Here is a 25,797-nt window from a genome sequence, read left to right on the forward strand (position 1 = left end):
GACTTGATACATCTCCAAATAGTTCTGTGGTTTCTCCAAAAACTATTGTCTGGTTTTGTACTGATGATAAAACTGAAACAATGAGAGGATTAGAAGGAATGTCATGCCTTTCAAAGCCACCATGTTTAACATTTTTGAGGTCAGAAATCCTAAAGTATTTTAGTCTTCCCAAAGTTGTATGATCTCGTATAATAAAAGCTCAAAAAGAAGAGATTAGTTTTTGATAATTATGCTTTCAATATAGCAATACAGTTAATAAAAATACTGAAAATGGCACATCAGAAGTTTGTATGTTTATTACATGTTTATTAGAGATTTTAAATGAATTATTATTACAATTTTGATTGAATGAGAAAAGGAGTGGTCTAACTCTGCAGCTTATTTTTCAAACTTCAGATTGTCCAAAGGAAATAAAAACAAATGAATTTCTGAATCTGGCAGAAAAAACACACAATAAAAGCAAAAGCAGTCAGGATTTCATTAAAAAGAATATTGAGGTAAGTATTACAATGTAAAATCCTTAGCTTCTCTAATTCAGTGTTAAGTGAAAGCGTAGTATATAAACAGTTTCTTTATCAGGAACATTGAAAGCAAAATCTTCCTGCTAAGTTTTGTTTATTATTGCACACAGCTGTGTATTGCAGTCCTGATCTCAGTGCTCATGTTTGTAGGGTTAGGATAATACTCTTTTTATGTATTTGCAGAAAAGTAATGAGAATTGAATTGTTTGGACACAGATTGTTTTGAGGACAAAGTATTTCTTTAAAATCTTTCTTTAAATATAGTAAGTGGTAAGTGAAGAGAAGCCATTCTTCTCTGTAGATAAGAGCTAGGTAAGTTTTTCATGGGGAGCCAACATAGGACCCTCATCTACAGAAAATCTATTAGAAAAAATAGATACTCTGACTTCTGTGCTTTTGTTTCTCTAAGGCTGTAGTAGCTATAATGATTTTTTTAATCAAAAAAAAACCCTATGCATGTGTCTCCAGGACATTAAAATTATGATTTACACTTAGGCTGCTTGTCAGAGTGATAATTTGATAATTTGTATTACAGCAATAAGATAGATGTTAACTTCAGAATTTAAAACGTTGGCATTTGAGTGAATATGATTCTAAAGACTTTTTGTTTGTTCATTTATTTGTAAATATTTCAGCTAGCAAAGGATTCGGGAAACCAGGTTGCTTTGCTTGAGGAAGAAAAGAAAAGGTTGATTGAACTATTGAAAGATACAGGAGATGGAAGTGAATTGCAGGGTCTTGAGGTATGGAGACTTTGATTTGTACTGTTCTGTTGTATCTGGCTTGCTTTTAACGTAAATCTAAATTTGATTTTTAGTCTCATCATGACGTGACCTACTGTGGTAAGAGAATAGCTGAACAAACCTCATTGGATTTATCTGCACAAATGAACTTTTATTGACTTCTTTGTTCTCTTTACCAACACTTGAAAGTTCTCAGGGCTTTGAAGAAAGGAATTTCAGGAAAAATTAGGTGCAGATGGAAGGAGCCTTAAAGAATGCTTAGAGAAGATGGCCTATTTCCTCTGCATAAAATGTGAGGATGCCTCCTCCTAACCCAAGTGGATTGCTGGTGTAATCTGTGGTAGAAGTCGCAACAGTTACTTCAAGAAAAAAAAAAAAAAAGCTGAACCTAAACAGGCTAAATGCTAACTATTAACACTAAATTAAACTAATTTATATTTAAACATTTTGTAGATGTAGAATGCTACTCTTTGATAACATCTCCTTTACAGAAGGGAAATTCAAAGGTAGCTTTTGTGACGTGAATTGCACTTACTTAGGCTTGATGTGTATGTAAAGTGTCTTCTTCCCCAAAATTTCTTATTAACGATTCAAATTTCTTATTAACGATCTTCCTTATAATGAATTGATTTAACTTGGAGATTGCAGTGGTGTGATGCAGAAAGAACGAACAATTCCAGTAAGCGAAGCTGATGTAGTTGTATGAGCCTTGGTCAGTGCTTTCCTGCTGTGCCTCTGGAGTAATGGGGCTGCCCAGGGATGACTTCACAGCAGTGGTATTAGAATCATAGAATCATAGAATGCTTAGGATTGGAAGGGACCTCTAACATTTTCCAGCATGTACAATTCATGCAATTTCTAAGAGATAAAGCTGAGTGCATATATTTTTAAGTCTACTTAAGTTGCTGCTTGGTTATATTTAGAAGTGAAAAGCATGCATCTAACTGCTCAATGAATACCTGCTTCAAGGTATGCTTGGCACATGAGTATTGAAAGCATTCCTCTATGTGATGAGAAGGTACATTTTATTCTTAAGTCCAATTTATTAAAAAAATGCACTTTATATGTAACTGCCTTCAAAACCCATTTCCTTTGGGGATAAAGAGTAAGTTTATTTTTGTTGTTGTTGTCTTTTTTTTTTCTTTTCTTTTTCAACAGGAAGATGCATCCAGCTGGCTAGTACCAGGAGAAGGGTACACACCTGAACCAATGGAATTTCATCACCTGAGTGAAATAGATGTTAAGCTTCAAGTGCTGTCTAATGGGCATTTCTCTACGAGTCACAGCTCTTGCTCAAAACCCCCAAGACAGATTTATCAGGTATATTAAAGAACAGAGTCTGTGTTGCATATTCTTTTTTGAATTTATCCGTATTTCATATACCATATTCCAGTAATGTTGTCTGGTACAACCTGGGTGAAATAAAACTCATTGTCCATATTTTCACACTTATTTGCACAAAATTTTTGTAAAATTTTGTTTTGTAAAACTCCCAGTTTGTAACCAGGACAGGTGTATTTGAGGACGCTCTTACATGACCTCTGTTATCTCCTTATGTGGGACATTTTCAACAGCTAAAATAACTGATTTTTCTTTTTGCTTTTTAACGGTAAGTTTGTATTGTGAGCTTCATTTTAATGTCACTTTTGTATTGAATTCTTTATGGACTTACTATTTTGTGAGAAATGAAAGAGTTTGAGAAGGATTTTCGTGTTGATCGTTTGCCACCTGAGCTTTAATGTGTGAACCAGAACTCCCTCTAGTGGTTCGTGGATGTGAACTTGCAAATAACTGCTGGGTCTCGAGTTCGCCGTGGTGAAAGGCATCCTCGGTGTTGATGCCGTTGCTGTGATGAGGAACACTTGTTCTCTTTGCTTTGGGAGCATTTGTCCAAGAGTTTGTATCACTTCCTTTTCAGATAAAAGCTCTGAAATATTTGAATATAAACTTGCATTTACGTGTATGCCTACAGAAGAGTAATTGTTACCTTTCTGAATAACACTAAACCGCTGAAAAGAGTTAATTCCAGAAATCACCCTTCAATATTTGCCGCCAGATCCCTCTGCTGCCTGCACTGCTGGTTCTGCACACGCGCTGTGCATCGTTCCTCGGGAGCGGGCTGGATCCCTGCTGGCCGCCTCGGGATCTGTGGCAGGTGCCAGTGCCAGGGCTGGGGAAGCGGCACCGGGGCCGCCTCGGTGTCCGAGCTTGCCCGCGTTCACATGTTGTCACGCTGCTGTCCTTTTGGGCTGGTGAATGAAGGAGAGAAGAGTTGTGGCAACTTTTGTGAGCTTCACTGCTTTGTGCAGGAACTTTTTACTAGATCTGGCCTTTAGTTTTGCACTCTTGGCTGCAGTGTAATTTGTGTTGGTGCCTAAATAATTGCTATTCAATATATGGCTGGAACAATAACTTTAGTTATTGTTAAGTTCTGAATTTGGGTCAGGCTGTGAATTCTCAACCTTTCATGTTCAAACAAAAGGAAGTAATATGTGTCAATAGCTGAAAAATTAATGTTTACTTTGAGTTTATAGAACTTTATGTAAAAAGACATAATATACTTTTTTTTTAGCGTGTAGCATCTATGTAGCGTGTTTAGCGTCTATGTCCAGTGCCACTCATCTTTTTCTTAAGACAGCCTTGTCTGTCTCAGTCCTGCTCGCTTTCAGAAAGTTTAAATACTAATTACTGCATGCAAGAAAGAAACCAAGAGAAGAAAATGAAATGGGATAACCGGTTAGCAGTCCTATCCAGAAAAAGGATCTGAAATTAATTGACCAAGTGATGCTTTTGCAAGGAGATCCGCTTTGTGATACGCAAAACAAAGCAGACAGTGGTTCTGACTGGCTGCCCCTTCCTGGGGCTAGTTCCAAGAGTTAAGGACAAGTTTAGTCCTTAAGCAAACTAATGTGGAAGGCTCTGTAAAACCAGTTGGGAGACATTCAAGGTATTAATACAGTGAACTACATATGCAGAAAGAAAATTAGTATATGAAACATGCTATTTTACTTACATTTTCAATATACTTTTGTATTTATTTTCAATGTGTCAAGAATTGTTACTGAACAGAAGTTTAAACAGAGATGTGGATACCAGTTCCTTTGGAGAAGAGTCTGATTTCAGTGGCATTAATCTTTTTTTTTTCCTTTTTTTTTTAAGAAAAAAAAAAAGGCATTGAGTTATTTTTCTGGTTTGCAGGATTTCATCTGTTGATGCCAAATAGAATAAATGTATGAGTGATGGGAACGGTAAAGGAAATTGTTGGTTTCTTAAGTCCTCTACTTGGATTTTTATTTTGAATTTTAGAAGTAATTAAAATGAAATTATCTTAGAGTTACATGTCATAAAGATGCTCATTCTTTTCTTCCAAGAACTACATTGGTTATAACTTTCAAAGTGCAGACACTTAAGCACCCTTGGCTTAATGACAGAGCTGCTTCCTGCCCCTTCTAACTACATTGGCAGGGTATAGGAACTATGCTCTGACTCTGAAATCTTTAACAACTGTCTTTAATTAAGCTACAGTACCATAGTTTAGTTGTTACAGAGCAGCATCCATATTCCTCTTCTCTACACTCAGTCCAGCTGGATTCAGACTGCTTTTCCATGACTAATGTTCTCGTTAACATGGAAATGTTCCTCATCAGAACTTTATTTCTCTCCGAAGCATTTCTTTTCTTTTTCTGGTGCCAACTTAATTAAATATTTAAAAAATGCTTTTGTGTTACTCAATATGTTGGGGGAAAACAAATGAAAATAAATGTAATCCTGCAAGAGGTAGGAGAATGGTGGGGTGAAAAATATGAAGTGTAAGACCCAAGTGTGATAAGTACATTTACCAATTTGAAAAAATGGAAAATAAATGAAAAGGGGGCGGTGATTAAAGAAAAAAAATGAACAACATCCATATGCTTGATTATAACTTCTTTAATGTAGCATATTAATTTGATATGTTCTTTTATACCTGAGTTCATTTTATTGGAAAAATATTCCATCTTTCAACTTATAGGAGTAGGATGCAGTTAACAGCTTAAAACTAAAGAATTACTCTAAAAGATAAAAGTTTATGAAGAGACTGTCATGTTTCACTACTGAGCTCTGCCATATACTCCATGTCTCTGCTTGTCCCCAGCAGATAACTTTGGCAGGGATTTCTACCCCAAGGCATGGCTAGAAGTGTGGTGACAAGCACGTCAGCCTGCCTTGCAGCTTAAGGAGGTTGGAAGGCACCAATGTGCTTCATTAGGGTGGCTTTGGGTTTGTTTACTTTTAGAGCTTTGAAGAAAAGGGAGTGCAGCAAATAATGTCAGTTTTCTTCAGATACTGGTTATTTGCATTTATCTGATGGTCATTACAGCTTTAGCTGTTCTAAGGATTTGCATCTTCCTGTGTGTTCCCATTTTAGATCTTTATAATATCTAATGAAATCCCATTACTTTTACCTGCTTCAGTTTTGTAATAACTGGAACAAAGTGTTTTGAAACTTTGACAGTAACATGTTTTTCATGCAGTAATACTTCCTACTTTTATTTAATGCAGATTTCTTGAGAAAAAATATTAGAGAATGAGTACATTACAGGGAAAGGCCATTACTTTGTTCATCTGGTGTTACTATTCAGAGGTGAGAACTGAGATTGCAAGAACTAATTCTGTAAAAGCAGCAATTTAAAGCTTCATAGTTGTCAAATATTAAAAAGATTATTAGGAACATTTCTGAAAGGAATACAGAATGAAGCAACATGCCACTGTGCTCCTGTATAACTGTGTGATGTACTGTACTTGACTATTGCACCATGTGGTTCCCATAGCTCGTAAGTGGTGTAGAAGAAATGGAAACTGGTTACCGGAAGCTGAGGAGCTTGGAGTGCGCTCGGTGCAAGTCTGACCTGCACAGGGAACATCCTTCACTTTGCAACAGTAGGAGAGGATGCCTGTCTGTTTGCCTGAAACTGTTTAGCGGACCGGCACAGAGATCTCTATAAAACTATTTCAGGAGAAATATGTGGAGAATTTGAAGGTGAAAACTGGGTTGTATGCCCCCTGTCACTGCCACCTGTTTAAATCTTGCTGGTATTGTAGTAATAATATTTTTCCAGAGATGTTTTCCGCAATTTAAGCTGTGAGTTTATATAAAAGTGCCAATCTGTAGTCCTTGCATACAACTCCCAAAGCAAAATAGGGATAAGTAATACAACATCTAGTGAGTTCTTAGTACTGCTAATTGCCTGCTCTTGTAGATGCATTCATAAGACTGCTTTTTAAACCCAGATCTTTAATGATGGTTGTGCATTGACTTATTCATTGCATTGACTCGCTTCAACTTACAGAGAGAAGGTATTTTTTTTTCTCTTTAACCAGGAGGCTCTCTAAACAGAACCCAAGTTCATTTTTGGCCTCTTTCCTCCTTTTCCATCTGCAAGCTGCCAGCAATGGCCTAATTTTTCTCACAGTATGGTGAATAGGAGGCAGCTTTGGAACTCCTCCTTCCACTTCCCTGACACTCTCTGCATTTGTACTGTTGTAACAGAACTTGCTCATCAAGCTTACCTGCTGAGGTTATGAAATTTCACTTCCAAAGTGATTATTGTTTTATTGAAATAAATTCTTCCTTATGCTTATCTACTCTGTTTAAAAATATACTTAAAAATATACTGAAAATTATGCATTTGCTATGTGGGAAAACAACATTGTTCTAAACACTTTTTTTTTTTTTTTTTTAAGAAAACGACACTTCTGGGGGGTTGAAACAATATAAAATCATATATTGAATTTATGCCTATTCCTTCTTTTGTAAGGAGTCTCTGGCTTATGCAAACAGAAAACTAGAAGCAGTTCCAGGTGAAAAAGTTCTGCGATATAATAAGGAGCACCGGGACCAGCAAAACCGTCTGAAAGAAATAGACAATCAGCTGAAATCCCTGGAGGAAAGTCTTGTAAGTCTGCCTTTTTTTAAATATATATTTGATATATTTTTCTGTCTCTCAATTTATGGAATTTGGAATTTATCATTCCATCTAGCTGTGTAGTAAAATCAAATTCTGCAACCTTTCAAATATCCTGAAGAAATTTATGTAATCTAAGGGAGAAAACTTTTTATTGGAAATTTCCCTAGTCTGGGAAATACATATTTTTCAGTCATATTGTATGATACCCATTAACATAATGTCTTTCAAAGTTAAAGAAATCATTCTCCTCTCTTCCTTCCAGATGGAGTTAACATATTTATATGTGTGTGTGTGTGTGTATATATATATATATAATATATATAAATAGTACTAGTAATATATCTTTAAAATGTTTTATTATGGCTTATGTAACTTAGTGATCTTTAAAGGGCCAGGTAGGTGGTAATATATGGTGGACTCTAAGAGCTGTGTTTAATTTTGCTGAATGAATTCTGTATGTAACTCACCTTTCATGTAGTACATGATTATTTTCAGAAAGTTTAATTTAAAATTGAGAGGGTCCTGCTATTAATCTAGTAGGCAGAAATGTTATTTATTCTTAACTCATGACAAGCCTAAACTCCTGTAATTGTGCGTGTCTGTCACTTCCTGGTCTTTTATTTAGTGGATGTAACTTATTACATTGTTCTGAAGTTAAGACTAGGAAACATAACTAAAAGGAATAGTGGTAGGGGAACCTCCAGGATTTGGTATTTTTTTGAATACTTTAATATGAATACATTTTAAAAAATGTGCCATTTGATCTGCACTGAGGAGATTGAGCTCTGGACTCAATTGCAACAGAATTACACAGAACTGGTCAGGTTGCATAAAGGGAATGTGAAATCTCCATCCTTGGGAATTTTAAAAATCTGACTCAGCAGGTCTGTTCTGATATCAGAGCTGACCCTGCTTTTGTTGGGCTAGACATCCATTCCTCAGCCTGTTTTTTCAATTCTAACTGGAAAAAGGTTGGGAATTTCTGTGTGTTCTCCTCTAGTAATCATCATCATCACCCCTACGTAAGCATTACATGGTGCTGTACAAATTACAGTTTCGTGTATGTACTTGATTTAGGCTTTTTTCCTCATAACCATAAACGTACAAGTTTGCCATGTCAGACCCAAAATCCGTTTAGTCCACCTTGGGCCTTGGGGAGGTCTGCATTCCATAGTGACCTTCTGAAGGAACCAGAGCTGGGATGTGGGCTGTGACAGTCAACTTATTATAGCCCTTAAGCGGGGATCTTGGGTGCAGCTGAAGGCCTCGTGTTTCCGATGGCAGCGCAGCCCCAGGTACAGTGCCGGGTGCTGATAGCTGCGTAGCTGCAGCAGCAAACGCTGCAGCCGCTGTCCCTTAGCAAGCACCTTGGCAGAGCTGGCACTGATAGTGCTGCAGCTGAGCAGCCTCCACGGTCAGACCTGTGGCACAATTAGAGCTCGTGTGGGCACAGCTACATGTGCTTCAGGCTTTTGGATGCAAAAAAATGGGACTGATAGAAATGCACTTCCTGGCACCAGTTAATTTTGCATGTTTGTGGAGTATGGGGGCAAGACAATGGATAGGGAGGCAGGGATTGACTGCTCACTTGTGTGATTAAGACAGCACATTTAGCTCTTGATCTGTTTACAGTACCAAAACAGCAGTAGGACTCTCTTTTAGTGCATTGCTTTATTTTTGCTAGACAGTCAGAAGAGGGGAGACAAACAGCAATTCTGTGGTACTTTAGTATATTGAAGAAGGGTGAACAGATAAAGTCAATCCACATGTTGTCATCTTTTCCTTGCCATTGAATTTTGTATCTGTTCCGTGGCTCCTGGCCTTGCTAATGAGGGGAGCAGCGTGGCAGGATGCAGCAGGCCGGGGCGCGCGGGGGGCTGCGGGCTCGCTCGCCCGTTCTCTGTGTCAACGGGCTCCTTCCAAGGCGCGCTCAGGCGGCGGCAGCACTGCTGGCGTCACGCTGCCCGCAGACTCCTGCAGCATTCCTGGCATTTTTCTGTGCCTGGGGAAGCCTAAATGTACAAGCCCATGGTGTTTATTCCCAGTGTTTCTGGGCGATGCCAAGGCAGCAGTGCGTAGCTCATGCCCAGGCTACCTTCGCAGCACACAGTGCCAAGCGCACAAGGACAGTTCTCTGGCACGGCTGCTTTCCCAGGGCATAGTATTTCTTCTCACTGGCTGGCACACTGTAGCAACTGTGAGGTTTTAGCATATGGATATGGAGTATCTTGAATTTTGTCTTCTGCGAGAAACTTGTGTTGGTGGAGGAAATGAAGAAGTGTCTAGCTATGAATGAAAAAAAGGATTTCCCCTCTGATAAAATGTGTGTGTGTGTGCGTGTGTGTGTGTATATAGAGAGAGATTGAGAAGGAAAGAACGAACAGTGTTTTGGAGGTGAAAGAAGAACAACCTCCAGAAAATAGCACTTAAAAAAAAATGTTTCCTCTAATCAATACCTTTTAATCACAGATCTCTGGAACATATGGTTATTACTAGGGAAGACTGCAAGTTAACTAGGAGGCCTTGTTCCCAGGATGAGAATCCCTAAAAACAGGGAGACTTCTCTGCAGCGTGGATTGATGCCTCATTTCTATACTAGAGTAACAGTTTGGCTATCAATTGTGTTAGCAGGAAAACTGCTCTTTGCCAGAAACCATGAGATAAAAAGCTGAACTGAATGCTTGGGAGAGAGGGGGATGACATTTTTCCAGAATAATTTCATTATTTCAGGAAATACTGTTCGAGTTTCAATAGGTGGCACTCTTCACTATATGTCAGTAAGAGGATGCCTAGGAATGGTTCCATGGATATTTTATTGATGAAAATGTTGCCATTTTTGTGATGTAAAGCACAAATTGTGACAGATTTCCTCTCATTTCTGACAGAACTCTAGATGTGTAACTTCCAAAGGTCACTTTGGTCACAAAGGTCACACTTCCGACGTTTTCTAGTTTAGCTAACTAAATTGTCTGTTTAAAGTTCATGTTGCATTTAAACTTCTCCCCTACGCCTCTCTCTGCACTACACCTTAGCTCCCGTGCACGGTGCGATGTTGCTTCAGCTGGGCCTGTGGCTAAGCATACAAAACAAGGCTGGAAGACAGACTTTAATGTACTTTAAAATCTTCATATAAAGATCAGTCAATATGCTCAAGTATTGTGCTTGAAATAATGAAAGTGCGAGGGCTTTGCAACTTGAGTTCTTCCTTTATTAAGAAAAAGTCCTCAGGGAATTAATATTCCAGGGAATGAGTTGTATGCATTGTTGAAATGCATTGTGAAACTTCAATCCAACCTAAATGTATCTGGACTGTTTCTAGGCCTTGTTGAATTTCTTTTAGGTTTTAGTTTGACCTTAGTTCACTTGTTCTTCATGTGAAGCCATGGCTGACTCTCTCCACATTCTTTCATCTTTCAGTTTCCTGGAAACCATTGAGCTTATCTTTGTTTGCTGAGTTGCATTGTTAACTACTTCTTCAGAGAGGAAAAAATGTTCAGCTGCCAAATGCGTGTTGCTGAGCATCAGCGAGAAGAATTTGTATAGAAAGAATAAAAAAGGTAGTTATTTTGTAGGTTTCAACTAGTTGGCCATTTTTGTTAATCCAGTTTGGGTGATATGCTAGTTTATTCATGATAGATAGTGTATTTAAGAGCATCTCCAAGCAAGCTGTTAGGTGAGATAGGTTCACCTCTGCTGACTGTGGGGATGTTTGGAGGCTGATTCCCTGCTGCCAAAATCTAGACATAAATAGTTGTCTTGCTGTTTCTATTAAATATATAAATTCAAATCTATTTCAAATCCATGTTAAATGTGTGTATGTGTATATATCTATATATAATATATATATGCTAATATATCTATATTAGCATGACTGAGGTATGGATACATACTTTCACAAGTGCATCTGATTCAGTTGCCAAGCGTAGTATATAATTAGTTATTCAAGTCTTTTTGATAAGATGTGGTATGGGGTATGCTGTTCGTTATTTGAACCCTGAGCTTTTCAGGAAAGTGAGCTATTTGGTGTAGGTGGTACAGAATGAACATCTAAAAGCTAGTAAATATTCCAGTGCTGTCAGGAAATGTTACCTGGAGAAGCTTATTCCAAAAGACAGAGTTGTTTTTCTTCCTGATGCAGAGTGGAGACATTCGTGTGGAAGAAAATCACAGGATTAAACCAACTTTATTTTTCATTCTTTTTTCCTTAATGCTGGAAAGAGTCTTGCATCTACTTCATAGCTTCCTCTGGATCAGGATGATGGGGGAGCATAGTTAATGCCAGCTCCTTTCCTGGAACAGCTTGAGTTCAGTCTGATTCTGTGGCCTGTAGTAGGGAAGTTCTTCAGGAGGGAGAAGCAAATCTTCAGACAGGCAAATTATAGGTGAATTGAATAATTTGTTCCTGACTTCTACCATAATTCCTTTCTTCCCTCATAAAGGGAAAAAGGAGAAGATGAAGTCCTGTCACACATTTACAAAGTAATTTGTCTAAAATTAAGCGCTCTTGTAATATGATTTTCTATCACGGTGTCCTTTCAGTGATTCACTGCTAAAACTTCTGAAGAAAGGAATATAGACCTAACTCTTTTCTTTTTTGGTTTGCTTTTTAGCAGTCCTTCTAGGTTCTTCCTGTTTGTTGTACAGTAACACTATGAATGTCAAGCATCTTCATTTCAATTTACATAATGCCTTGTTTACTAAGTATGTCTTTATCCTTAAAATCATTTTTTTTGCTAAAAAATATTTTATATTAAATATGTCATTACACCAACTTAAGATGAAAAGGGCAGTATGTTTCAAAATGAAGTTGAATTATTTCATTTTCTGTTTTTTTGGTTTTGTTTTTTCCTTGGAAATTCTTTATGAAGAAGCATTAAAAAATGTTCTTCATGTAACAGCTGCTACACATATGAAGAGAGCAATGAAACTTTAACAACTGAAAGAGTAAGCTAGTCAAAATTCTAATGCTGTTTCTGGAAAATGTATGTGGAAAACTGTTATTGGAATATTTTTCTCAATGCTAGAGCCAGTTAAATAGAAGTGTTGCCTCAGTGTTTTCCTGATGCTGCTGTACTTGTATATATGCAGCTGTTACATGGGCACACTTACAAATTTGTTTGGGCTCTTTTTTTTTTTTTTTTTTTCTCTCCTGTTTCTACATCTAGGATCACAATTTCCAAGTCTATGACAATGTTTTCTATCAGTGGGGTTATTAAAATAATAATTAACAATTTGCTTGGCCAGTGCACGCGTCAATAGCAGATGATTTTTCACTGAAGTGTCCTGGTAATGGTCCCAATCTTTTGGTTAGTAGCGTTTAGATGCATCCTTTCGTTTTAGGACTGAGGACTGTGTAATTTAGAGTCTACAGTAAATGTCAAGATAGAGATTTAGTGGCTGTAAATTTTGTGTTTGTGTGCCTACATGTCTCCACGTGGCAGCTGTGTAGCAGGCTTCTCATCTTTTCTTGAGGCACGTTAGCATTTTAGACCAAGGTGGGTGCATAGTTAAAGGGCAGCCCTGGGTGCGGAGGGTGCAATGTGCTCAGCAGATGCACATGGTGCTGGTGTTTTTGTAAACTGCATCAAACTGCTTGAACTACCTGTAGCTCCTGCACCAGAAACATCTTGGATAATCTAGCAGGATGCTGTTTTTATTATAAGCATTCTTAATATTGATGTTAACACCATGTGTTTCAGTTTAAGCCGTATAATCTTTATGTAAAAATACGGAAAAAGCAATAGTAGTAAAGAGAGAAAATATTCGGTATGCTTCCTCAGAATATGCAAAGGCCATTAAAGCAGGATATTACAGTCCAGTACATTAACTTGAACTGATAGGATGCTGTGATACATTTTGATAATCATAGAGTTTTATGAGAAAGCTTAGTCGAAACGTGGAAATATTTTCGATGTATATTGTCTCTCTGTGTCAGCATGGTGCTGCTTAAGGCTATTGTACATACACTGTACATATTGTACATACACTGGTATATAATATTGCAAGATACTGACAATTGTGCATTGATTTTTCACTCCTAGCGTCAGTCAAGATGTGATTACTTACTGGTATGTTACATGGTGTTAGTTACACCTGCTCAGAAAGTACCTTAAAAAAAGTCCTGTTCTATTCAGAAGACATTAAATGGCTGAAGACTTTATAGGATAATTTTTCTACCTCTTAATATGATGTATTATTATTTGTCCTACTCAACTAATTGTATTTGGGAGAGAATAGCTTTATTATAGAATAAGTTACATACCTTTAAATTATACTATTGAGACATATTTTTGTATTTTTGTGTCTGCGTATCTCTGTGCAAACTGTGTAGCAGGGCTTCTACATTGATATCACTTCTAATCTTTTCTCAGGGCACTTTAACATGTTAGGCCACTTTAACATGTTAGGCAAAGACAACAAATCTACTTATATAACTTGGAAAGTAATTAGAGTGCTGGTTCTTTAGAGGGGGTTCTTATTGCTGGAGTTGTCACTAGTTTGCAATAGTCTGCACCCATTTGCCATTCAAGTGTTCATTGGGGAAATCAAATCTAGTTTAAATATGGGCTAGTGTTGTTATCACTTGTGTTTATAGGGGCAAGGATGGAAAACTGCAGTGAAGAAAGCATCTTCAAAGTGATATCAACAAGCAACCATAGACTTCTAGTGCAATAAAGCAGGAAAAGAACCATGGCTGATTTTTTTTTATTGTAGTAGCTAAAGAGAGGCTGCATGGGATATTTTTTAGGAATTGTTGTGATTATAGCACCATAAAGGATTTTGGATACATTCTCACAAAATATGTGTAGAATAAAGTGAATTCAAGGAATGGCAAAGCTATTCCTGTATGGAATGAAGAAGGTGTGATTTGTGGGGAAAGGCGAAAAGTAATGATTATGCATACATTCACCAAAATCTTTATGAATGGTATGCAAAGTATAATTGGTTAAGAGTATAGATAGGAATGGAGGGTTTTTTTTTTTTTCTTTGTATAAATGGGCAGAAATGACCTTTTTTTACTTTTCTTGGTGTTCTTTATTTTTCCGTTACGGGTGATTTTCTGTCTCTTGTGTAATAGAAAGCTGATAATTTGTTCATGAACCTTCTGATGCTAAAGCTGGGAACTTGGGGTGCCATATGCTGAAGTAAAATACTCTAGGCTTAATATTAGAAGCTGAATTGTTAGTATTGATTGGAAAATGAATTGATGTGCAAACTTAGGTTGTTTGTACAAATGGTACATTCTTACTGTCATAAAAATTAATCAAAGGTTAATTAGGCTGAGAAAAAAGCTGCACAAGCTGTTTTTTTTTTTTAATGCAACTGTTTGGTTACAGGGTGTCCTTCGTGGTAGGAAGTGATTTGTGCCTTGCTTGTTTTATTGCTGGGGGTTCCCAAGAGCATTGAGCTACAGAGGAAAGTGAGTGAGCCAATCTTTTAATTAACCCATGATTCTGCATCATGGCCTCTTCATTAAACAGATATAACAGGGATAAAAGCCGTTTGTTTCTAATAATTTTCTTATGCTTTTGTGGTTAGTATATTCCAGTGTTCAGAAGGTCAGCTAGAGCTACCAGACCATAAAATTCAGCCAGCGAGAGATCTGGAACTAAGAGAGCTCAAGGATTTATTAAGTGATGTGAAACTCTATTGTTTCGTGCATGTGTTACATAATTGCTGTCAATGCAAGGCTGTTAAAATTCCCTGCTAGTAATAACATGAATACCATTTGATAGCTTCAAGAGGAGATAAAAGAAGTTTCTTAGTCAGCACTTCGACAATATCACAGCACATGTCAGTTGTATTATTGTGAGGCCTTTCCTTTTCGCAGATGCCCTCCGTCCTGGCTGTGGCGTGGTAATTACCATAGAAATTAAGCAGTGAAATAAGCTGAGCGCAGCCTTGTCCCTTCTGCCTGTAACCAGGTTGCGAGTACTGCAGTGTGAAACAGGCATAATTCAGCCCGATTATATTTAGAAGGACTCGTTTTGAAATGCTGGGCCTTTATCTCTATTCAAGTCAATTTAAAAGTAAATTGAAGCTATTTAGTTGCTGTGCAAACAGAAGGATCATTCTTTCTCCACAAGGTGCTCTCCCTAATAGCATTCCAGGAATTAGTTTAATCCATCCAGGTTTGATTCATAGCCACTAATTATATTTCAGCATACTTTCCTGTGCTTCAGATTGTATGCATCCTTACTTTAATGAGTTGTAACTAGTCCTTAAATTGGGAGCTTTGCATTTTCCTTTTATATCTTAACAGGCTTTACTCTGAGATTTTATGGGATTAAAGTACCATAGAAATTCTAGAATAGTGAGCTGAAAAGGGTGATGGATATATTTTCTTCTGCTGTGTGTTTTTTCTTAATTTAGTTGATTCTGATCACTCGAGTAAATTTTTAAATCTGGAGTCCAAACATAATTCCTCGGATGGTTACAATTAACTAGACATTTCTTTCCCTATGAAAAATGGCTATATGTGTAAAGAGAGGGCAAAGAAAATACAGGTGAGAGTGACCAGGTGCTTTAAAATCAGAAAAAATGTTTTTAAAATAAAAATGTTACGTGACATTTCAATACATAATCATAATTTTAACTAGCATAGTATTGCAGAAGAATTGCATTTTAGAGAAATGTAAATATTAGGAATGGTGTAGGGGGCACAGCCCTATAAATGACATCACCACTGCGTCTCTGTGGGTTGGTGACAAAGCTGCTGATGTAACCACAAACTCTTGGTTTAAATTCTTCTCCTTTTAAAACTGGTGTCATGGAAAGAACTAGAGCAAACATGAATGTCATCAGTTTTAAGCTACAGTTACTCACCTTTTGCTTTTCTCAGACTGTTTTCTTTATAGATAAGATATGAAGCTGCGATACTGTTTCAGAATCTCTAATGCTGCTTAAGAGGTAACTGTTCCAATCTGCTGACGATGAAGAACATAAAGGAAGAAATCTTAGTTTTTGTGCTCATTTTCTTCTCTGTGGAATAAGTTAGTAGAACTTAAAATGAAGTTACTAGATTTGTATCAATTATTTAATGTATTCAAATTTTGAAAAAGTTAAAGATCCTGTCTTCTAAGTTTCCAAGGTCCTCTTGGAATAAAACCTGTTTTTCATGTTTTGGAGGTTAAAAAAATATTTTTTTCCTTAGCAAGAGGGAATGGATTTTTTTTTTAACCTTCTTGGCAATGTAAACAGTGAAACAAAATTGAAATCATATATATTTTATTTTAATGTTTAAATATCAAGATTGTGTTTGACTATACAGAAATATACATCAATGTTGTATTGTGTCTACGTCTTTTTCAGGTATTTCTTTTTCTACTAGTTTTCTGCTGCTTTTTGTTTGTTGTGGTATGCGGTGCTAAATGTTTGACTTGCTTTTCTCACTAACCAACCATTGATATATATGTTTCATTCAGCACCTCCATGTCCTTTAGAAACAAAAGTATTACATGAAAGCTAGATAATGTTTAGGTTAACTGTTAAATATGGGACTCACTTTTATGTGAGCATCTTGAATATACTTTTACATAGGTAACCAAGCAGATAGCAGCAATATACCAGACAGATGTAGATGATATTAGAGGACTTCTTCAATTTTAGAGGATTTTATTGCTTCTTTTTCTTCCTCTTGCTTCATTTTTGTGTCTTCTTTGGGAAGAAAAACCCTTTCAGTAATTCTTTTCTTTGCTTACTATATATATATACCAGTGCTTTCATTTGACTGTCCTCAATTGGCACTTTTGAAAGATGAAATCGATTAGGGCTTCCATAATCCCACAGAATGGTTACAGCAGTCACATAGATGAGGTCAGAGACACCTACGTGGGCAGCGGCATGCAGGCACGTAAGGTTGAAGTCACCGCACGAGTTTGATGCTGCAACCTGTCAGTACTTGCTAAGTTTAGCAGCCGCCCTTCGAGTGTCTGGTTTGGTAGGAACTTCCTAAACAGATTTGCAGCGCTTGACAGAAGCGGTCTGAGAACACAAGACTAGATAAAACCAGTGAATTGCGGCTGGGAATATCCGAGTGGAAGACCTCGGTTAACCATCAGAGACGTGTCATGGTTTGATGCATTGCTGAGCCTGCTTAAACGTGCAATTGCGTACAAGGCAACAGCTCCGAGCTGCTAATTACCTTACACTGCTTATTACTGGGATTCTTGCCAGTTAGAAAGGGATTAGGTTAAATCTAACTTGCGTCTTCACAGTTGACCTCCCTGTAATCTCCTGGTTTAAAAAAAAAAAAAAAAGGCCAACAGATTTCCCGCCATGTGAACTAGCATTTCATGGGGAAATGTCTGAGTATTGGGAAACATTACACTGACTGAAAAACAACATTCCACCTCCGTGTTTCACTTCTAAAGGTTATTGATTCACTAGCCTTTACTTGTTGTTCCTTTACGAACGTACATCAAATGGTGAGATTATCAGATTTTCTAAGGCAATGATCAGGCAATAAATAACTTTAAATTGTCTGGTCTCATAAGGAGAAGTTCTATAAAACTTTCCTTGAGAAAATTTTCAGATGCAGAGTGGTGGGGAGTGACTGATAATTGACTTAACTGCTGCAAAATGGAATACTACTATAGAAAGAAAAATCTATTTTGTCATTGTTTTCTTCACACTTCTTTTTTTCTCCCACCAGCCCCCTGCTGCTCATTTCTGCTGATACTGGTGACAGAACATTAAGAACAATGATTACTTGGCTTTCTGCTGAATTAATTATTATCTGGATTTGGGAAAGATTCTTAAGTGTGTTTTGCTTTTTTTTCCATTGAAACATTAAAAAAGTGCTGCAGAAGTAAGACCAAAGCTTCAGCATAGGAGGAGGTGGAATTATGTGAGAGCACAATGTTATTTTTGCCAGCTAAATTTTATGTGGAATATCTTGATTTTTAATGGTTTGAATGGATGTTCAAGCTCCAAGAAGCAATCCTCTAATGACAACTCTCCTCCCCCAGATTTATTAACCACTAGCATGCCTATAGATCCTGCTTCTCTTTCTCCATATTAATGTAAAATGTTATATGTGACTTCATGGCAGTAGGTATTTGGTAGAGGTGTCTGAGACTGTGGTACAATTTTTACATTAATACTCATGCCTGGATGATGTGGAAAGGACTCTTGACAAGTTTTGCTTCATTTATCTTTCTCTACTCTCAGGCCGTCCATAGTCACCAGTTATATTGTTTCTTTTCACATCTAACACAGGACAAGTTCACTCAGCAAATTAAGCAGGGCAAGTGTGAGCTCTCCATGTCTCCTTTTAGACATAGGAGGCTGCTGCCTGGTTCTGTGCAGTTCCTCTCATGTTTAGGCAGTTTTGAACTTGGAGTAATAGTGGTTACTTTTACATGCAAATAACAGCAAACAAATTTTGCTGTAAGGACAGCCAAACTTTATGTACAATTTTAACCTTGGCTTATAATTTTTCCCTAATCTTGTTTCTAGACCACAGCCTGCATTAAGCACTTTGTAATTCAGGTTGTTCTTAATCAGGTCCATTTAGAAATATCTCCCAAACTCCACTTTTCATAGCAGCAACTTCCTTGAAGGTATGAGCTGCTAGGTGATGTGCGATTTGACAGTTGTATAAACAACAAAGTTAAATTAAATAGTGTTGATATACAATCTTGATACAGGATACCAGAATCTCCTGTGGAAATAAAACAAACTTAATTTTTTAGAAACCTTTTTTGTTGAAAGCTGGGGAGAACTGCTGAAAACTAGAGAGAGCTGTCTAGTTGTGTGCTATGCACCTCATGTTCTTCACTAAGCAATTTTTTTTTTAAACCAACACTCTGCACCTGCGTGACCTATTTGGTCACATGTATGACTAAAATCTGTGATGCAGATAAAGGAAAACGATTGCTACCAAGTAGAGATAGGATTGATTTTGAGCTTTTTAATATGACAACACCTAGTGAAAGCTTTAAGGGGAATGAAGCAGATTAAAAACATTCATTATAAAATTGGATGGGATAGCAAATTGTACATATTGCATGCAGTGGCAATATTAAATGTCCTAGCTTGATGAGGTAATGCATTAAGCATTATTAATTTTTGCTACCTCATTTTCATTTAAAGCAGATACCAAAAGAGAGAATATTATTTCATAAAGGTTTCTGAATGCAGTCTGAAATATTCTTCTTTATGGAAAACTGGATTTCATGTTGGGACATTTTGTTTCGTGTATCTATCATCAAGATTTTTTTCTGAATTTCTTCATATACATAATATAGAATATCCTTATGTAAGATGTATTTATATTTAATAAGACATATACACATAGTTTATAGAGGGGAAAGTAAAAATAATGAAGTTATTCTGTTTTGTGGCAGTATGCTGAAACAGGGTAAAAACAACGCAAAATGTTTAAATACATGCACTTGGAAACTATAAAACAGTGTCTTGTATAATCATTCTCTTCCTTTCTAGAACATCTAGAGCAGATTTTTCACACGTGTATTTTGGATTCGTTGCTGCTGAATCAAAAGACATGCATTTCTTTCCTCTGTTCTAGAAATCAACTTTTTCATATTTCAGCATTTACTGAGGGGGAGGAGGGGGAAAGGTCATTAAATTCATAAATTTGTTCAATACTTTGTTTTAAAAAAAATATATTTGCAATATATTGTTGTTCCAGACTGCTGTCTTAGAACGATTTCATAATTTAATCTTTCTGCTGTGACACTTACTAATTCATCCCATGTTTGGAGAATATTATCCCAGATTTAGAGAATAGTCTATTCCTTGAAATTAATGCTAGCTATGCCATCGAACACTGTGCTTTAAATTACTGTTTTAGGACCTCTCCAAACACTACCTGAATGCTGTTTGTTTCATCTCATACAAAAAAAAAAAAAAAAAAAAAAGAAAAAAATCCAAAACTGAAACCCTCTGCCCATTCCTGTACAGTGAGCTAAGCATGGAATGCAGCGACTTCAACAAGGAGGTCCAGTCAAACTAGCCAAATGTAGAGGCCACCTCAGCATTTCAAGTACAATTAATCATTAACATAACTTTGTGAAATGAATGTTCCCTCTGAAGAGTTTTTCATCCACAAAGCTTATTGTGCGCCACAGCAGAAAACCATAGGTAGTGAGTCCTTTGAAAAGAAATGTTCAATTCTTGGTTACTGGTTACAAAAATAATAATAATAAAATCTCAAAATTTCACTTAAAAATTAATGTAGGCTAAAACTGTAGCAATGTTCTTTGACTCATTCCTGTATAACTGTCTAGTGTAAAATGCTTTAAAGTACTTAGCATGCATATTTCATCTTGGTGAATTAGTATTACATTGACCTGAAAAAATGCAGTCTGCAAATAATTAAACAAGAATTAAAACAAGAATAAACTCGTCGCCTTTTTGTATCTAGATTATAATTTTGAAAGTTGAAGTTCTCTCAGTGTTTTATATCTCTTTTCATCATGAAGGTAAGTTTCAATTGCCCAAACTCTTTTGCACTGCCCCATCCTTCACAGAATCTCCATGCACAGTCTTATGCCCTTACTGTTGTCTAGAGGTTTTGGCTGTGGATGGGGAAGGTTGGGCAGCAGTTGCTGAGTGCCCTTTACTGCAGGGGTGGCTGAGCACTGCAGCAGGTTGCCCAGGGAGGTTATGTGGAGCCTCCATCCTTGGAGGCACTTGGTAGCAGCCTGCCCCATGGCCCTGCTCGACCTGCTCTGCATGAGTCTACTGGAGCAAGCTTTGGGCTAGATGTTGTCCAGAGGTCCCTTCCAACCTCAACTGTGCCGTGATTCTGTAAAGATCAGAGAAAGGAAAATTCTTTGCATGAGATCATGCATAATCCATATATTAACTTTTTCCATAGATATGTAAGATTTTTTTTTTCCCTGAATAATCTATCACTTAATTTTCTTTTAAAAGACTACCTATGTTTCGGATAAGATGCATGTAAGCACTATAATCATTAGGGGAAAATCACTGGAGAAAACCTTGCATACATGCTACATAAGTAGATGCTGAGTGTCAGTAAGCAACGTTGTCTTTGGGTAACTCCATTTGGAGTTTATCCAAAAATGGCTAAAATTGAGTTTGTCTTGAATGTATGAGCAGGGCTGTACTCATATTAATTGCTTTCCATGAATGCTCATGTTTCGCTTGGGCATCAGGTTACTGTAAGGTATACAAAAATGTAGCGCTTTTTTTTTTTTATGGACCTACTGAAGTCTGAGGCAGTCTAAGGTTCTAAGCTTTAGCTAGACTTAATTTATACTCATTAGAGGAATCCTGTAACATTAAAAAGTCTGTGGAACTGACTTTACCAGTTGATCAAGAGACCAGTTCTCAGAGATGATCTTGAAAGTCTCTTTTTTGGGGTGGAGGTGGGGTGATAGCTTCCTTCTGCTCCTTTTTAGACTTTCTTAAAACTTCGTAACAGGAAAGCAGGGTGTTAGTTTTACTAGGAAAACTAGCTCTAGCTTCCAGCAACCTTCTGTGGGTCTGCAGTTGTGACCCCGGACTGCACCCCTCCACCTTGGTGGGAGTGGGGAGCCCTGCTGCAGGTGGGGCTTCATTAGGCCACTTCAGAGTAAACCTCAGATCATGGCATTGTAAGTTCATAAAGGGTTTCCAAGTTTTACTTCAATGTAATGTTTTATGTCTTTCACAAGATGTATAGTATTTCTAGAAAGACTTATTCTCTCGCTTTCATTCTCGGTTGTTTTCCTTTTCTGGAACACATCTAATAGCTCAGTTTAAAAAGTCAGTATTTATATATTTTGTTGCTTCTGTGGCATAGACTTTATAGGTGTTTCTACTTGCATTTACCATGCAGTACAGAAGTGCAGGCTTAGTAAAACTAGGAGGATTGTTTATGTTGCAATTATGTGCACATTTTTAAGACTGTTTAAGCGCACAAAGGAAGAAAGCTTTACTGATTTTGTATTTTAAGGCTTTGTCATTCTCTTCTCACTATTCACATTGAAATTATAGAGCCTGATTCTGCAGGCCCATGCTTGTAATAGGAATTCCAAGAGGTTTTTATGATTAAAATGTCCTGTGTGTTTGGGGGTTGGGCCTGTAATTTGCATGGTTATAAATTATGAGAATAATTGAGAATGTAACGAACTATGCCTAAGAGAAATATTTTAAAAGGAATTTAATAATTCATGTTTGCACAAAAGGACTAGGCTATTTTGTGACTTTCTGAAGATAGAAAAACATGTATTTTAAGAGAAAAATGGAAATGCATTTTTTCTGCTTATATTTGCATGTTGTTAGTGATATACTTGTGCATTTTTTCTATGACTAACTTATTTCTGACCTTGAACTTGTTACAATAAATATTTGATAGAAATATTGTTACCACCCTGTCTGTGAAGTTTCTGAGTTTCATGGAATTTTTAAAAAATTATTGTTAGATGAGCTTTGGGCATGTAGATGTGTATTTGCATATGCATGCATGTTGAAAATGCCCTGGCTAGACAGGTAACAACTAATTTTTAAAAACATTACCATATCAGTAAAATGCATAGCACACATATGCTGCATGCACAACCAGAGAAATTTTGCGTGCAAATCACTGCTTGCAAACGCAGTTACCACATTTAAGCACAGTATGATGGCCATTTGCTTTCAAAATAGGAAAATACAAATTCTGTATACATAATCAATTAGATGCGTAATTCTAATCATGTGAAAAAGATTGTGGACAATCAGAAGCCCTGTTACAGGAGAGGGTTAGCTCCTTGAGCTGGCTGTCTTGGAGATGGTAAAAGCAGAACAGAGACAGCTATTCCCTCCTTTGTGTCTATTTCCAGTCGTCTGTCTGCTGAATTCAATCACCTTGAAATCTGACTTTTAAAAGTCAGATTTCATCTAATTGCTAGTGAAGAAATGTCAGTCTGTCTGGTAACTTGTGGCAGATTTGTTTTCTTTTAAAAAGCTCAAGCAATAACTTGTGCATGAATTTTATATAAAGGATAAGGTTTTGCTCTTTTTTTTTTCCCCTCTTCTCTTCTCTTCTCTGTAGGTGCGTTATTTGGCTGGATGTGGTTTCTTTCACTATTCAGATATACCGTTGGTGTTCTACTTAGAAACCAACAATCTTAGCTTTTATGGGAAACAGATGGAATGTCTGGAATTCCATTTAGAAAAAGGAATCTGTATCCTGCTGAGTAATAGCAAGACAGAGCACGTGTGCACGTGCGCGCTCTCGCTCTCTCTTAAACAGCAGACCTAAAGTATTTTGAAGGGGACTTACTGCAAAGATATAACTATTTCTTAAATTAAGTAGCTATGAGGATTGTCTCTGGCTACAGATATAATCAAGAAGTGAAATAATCCTTTGTTGGGGAAGTACATTTCTAAAAGGAAGAAGTACAAGTCATAAATTTAATTTTTTTAATTGTTCATATTAGCATGTTCTTGTATGTTTTACAGTGTTACATTTTACAAGCATTCGTTGTTAGTGTGTGTACTTTTCAAGTTTAGCAAGTTTAGGCACTTAGAGCAAATAAAATGGTATGCTGAATGCCTTTTGTTTCTGTTGAAATCAATGGAAGCTGGAGATGCTTAGGATCTTGTTAAAAGATGTAGATTCAGCATGTTTTAAGAAATTTAAATAAATTATTCTTATGACTTAAGTAGCAGTCACTTCTGAAAACCACAAGTGTAGATTCCTTTTCATCATGTATTTGTAATATAAATAAACGGTGTTTATAATTTCTTCTTATGAGCTGGATATACTGTCATAAAGAGAGGACAATTTGTAGGCATTTTTAGGCCAAAAAACTCCCAACATCTTCACTGATAGGATTTCGTGGTGGTGTTTGATAGTTTTCAGTTGTCTTTCTAAGGAAAGATATGGTAGTAAGATTAAGATGATGGAAAAAGTACATTAGAAAAACTTCCAACAAGTTGGTGACTGTGAAAAAATACACTGTCCTGAAAACTGTAGTTAATAAATTCTCGTGTTTTAAAAGTCGCGTAGGTTTTTGAATATGAATTCAGTAACTGCATTTTCTCATTTTGAAAACTTGAGCAAGTGCATGTGTGTGTTTATATATTTGATTAATTTTAGGCTATTTCAAGAAGTTTTATTTCTGTATTTAAACGATGAAAACATTGCTATGTTAGTAAATCATGCCAAATAAATTCATCTGGTTAGATACAGAGGAGGAGTACTGTGCAGGTGCACTTAAGTAGAGAATGAGATTTTTTGAGAGCATATTGTCATCTTTATAGAGGAAAAAAAACGATCTTGAATAGTTCTCTGTGGCTGAAGGCATGCTCTTATTGAATATTTTAGAAGTTGTTCTAGATAAGAATTCTCTCAGACATTTCTTGGCAGACCTCCAAACACAAAAGCTGTGTCACATACTTCTGACTGATTATTAAATATAACCTTATCGTGTTAAAAGCTTTGCAGCACCAGCCAGAGTGAAAGGAGATGCAGCTCAATCAATGTTCATTATATTATTTCTTGTCTTGGTTAGACTGTGCTAGTAAAGAGGCTCTTTCAAAGTTGTAATTTTGTTGTGGATGGCACTTGACACCCTGCACTCAGAATCTTTTCCAAACCCCTCAAAATCAGGCAATCTCAGAATTCAATTTCAAAGATTCAGGAGCAAAAGTTCAGAATCTGTGTTATGAAAACAGTTCCTGCATGCAATGATTTTGTAAATATTGCTCTCTTAAAATTCCTTATTGACCAGATGATTTTCTTAACTGTTACTGACACTGGAGATCTTTGTTTGAGTTTGTAAGTACCAATGTATTTGTGATAAAAATGTGAGGGGAATTAACAGAAGGCTTGAAATTGGTGATATGTTTAAAAATGTTATGATTATAGAATCATTTAACAAAGTATAATGAATAATCACATTTAAGAAAGTCTGCTTGTGCAATGTAATGGCACTGATTTAGATGATCAGTTTTGTACCAGATTCCTGAGAACAGCAGGGTACTCTCTCAGCATTTCAAGAAATTTAAAGCCCTCAGTCAGTGCAAGCAGGCCTCTTTCCATGTTTCCATGTCTTCCAAGATGAGCCCAAGCCTGTGTTTGGTTTAGGCTCCTCTGGGACTATATATATTTATTCTGCTTGTAGTCTGTCGAGCTTTTCAATTGGAGAAGCTTTTGGCTGCCACTGGGGAGAGGAGCTTCAGAGCCGGGGGGCAGGGCTGAACAATGTGCACAGACACTGCTGAGCCGGGCCCGCTCCACAGGGCCTGCCCGTGTGAGATGCTTTTCTTCACGCTGAAATAAGAATTTAGAGCACAGTGGATCGCTAACAAATGCTTTAACGAACATTGAAAACAATTCTCAAGTTATTCTTGGGGTATCTTTGTCTGTTTCTTTATTATCGTAATTCAAACTGTTTTTAATCCTTCAACCCCGTTGTTTCGTGCGTTGCTTTCAATGCACCGCACATTGTTATTTCTGCCCAAGTTCCTCTCAATGAGGTTGGCGTGGTCTACTGTTGTTTCATATTGTAGGGAAGTAGTGTGAATGGGAACTAGAGCTATGTCTTTTTTTTTTTTTTTTGAATGTGGAATATTGCTGTGGAAGTATGCATATTGCTTTTCTTCTTCTCTCTTCAGTCTTTACCA

The 25,797-nt window shown here is 36.9% G+C and overlaps 1 protein-coding gene across 1 annotated transcript in view; it reads left to right on the forward strand.

Annotated features, from left to right (window-relative positions):
• FSIP1 (fibrous sheath interacting protein 1) overlaps positions 1-25,797 on the forward strand; it is a 54,663-nt gene that overhangs the window by 7,440 nt on the left and 21,426 nt on the right. Inside the window, exons 7-10 of the mRNA XM_088536585.1 lie at positions 397-497; positions 1,157-1,264; positions 2,423-2,584; positions 7,060-7,197. Coding sequence (XP_088392711.1) covers positions 397-497; positions 1,157-1,264; positions 2,423-2,584; positions 7,060-7,197 — 509 coding nt within the window. The remainder of the gene's footprint in view (positions 1-396; positions 498-1,156; positions 1,265-2,422; positions 2,585-7,059; positions 7,198-25,797) is intronic.

Source organism: Tinamus guttatus, unplaced genomic scaffold, assembly GCF_059628265.1.
Source record: "Tinamus guttatus ecotype Peru unplaced genomic scaffold, ASM5962826v1 Tinamus_guttatus_pri_ptg000676l, whole genome shotgun sequence".
Classification (NCBI taxonomy): Eukaryota; Metazoa; Chordata; class Aves; order Tinamiformes; family Tinamidae; genus Tinamus; species Tinamus guttatus.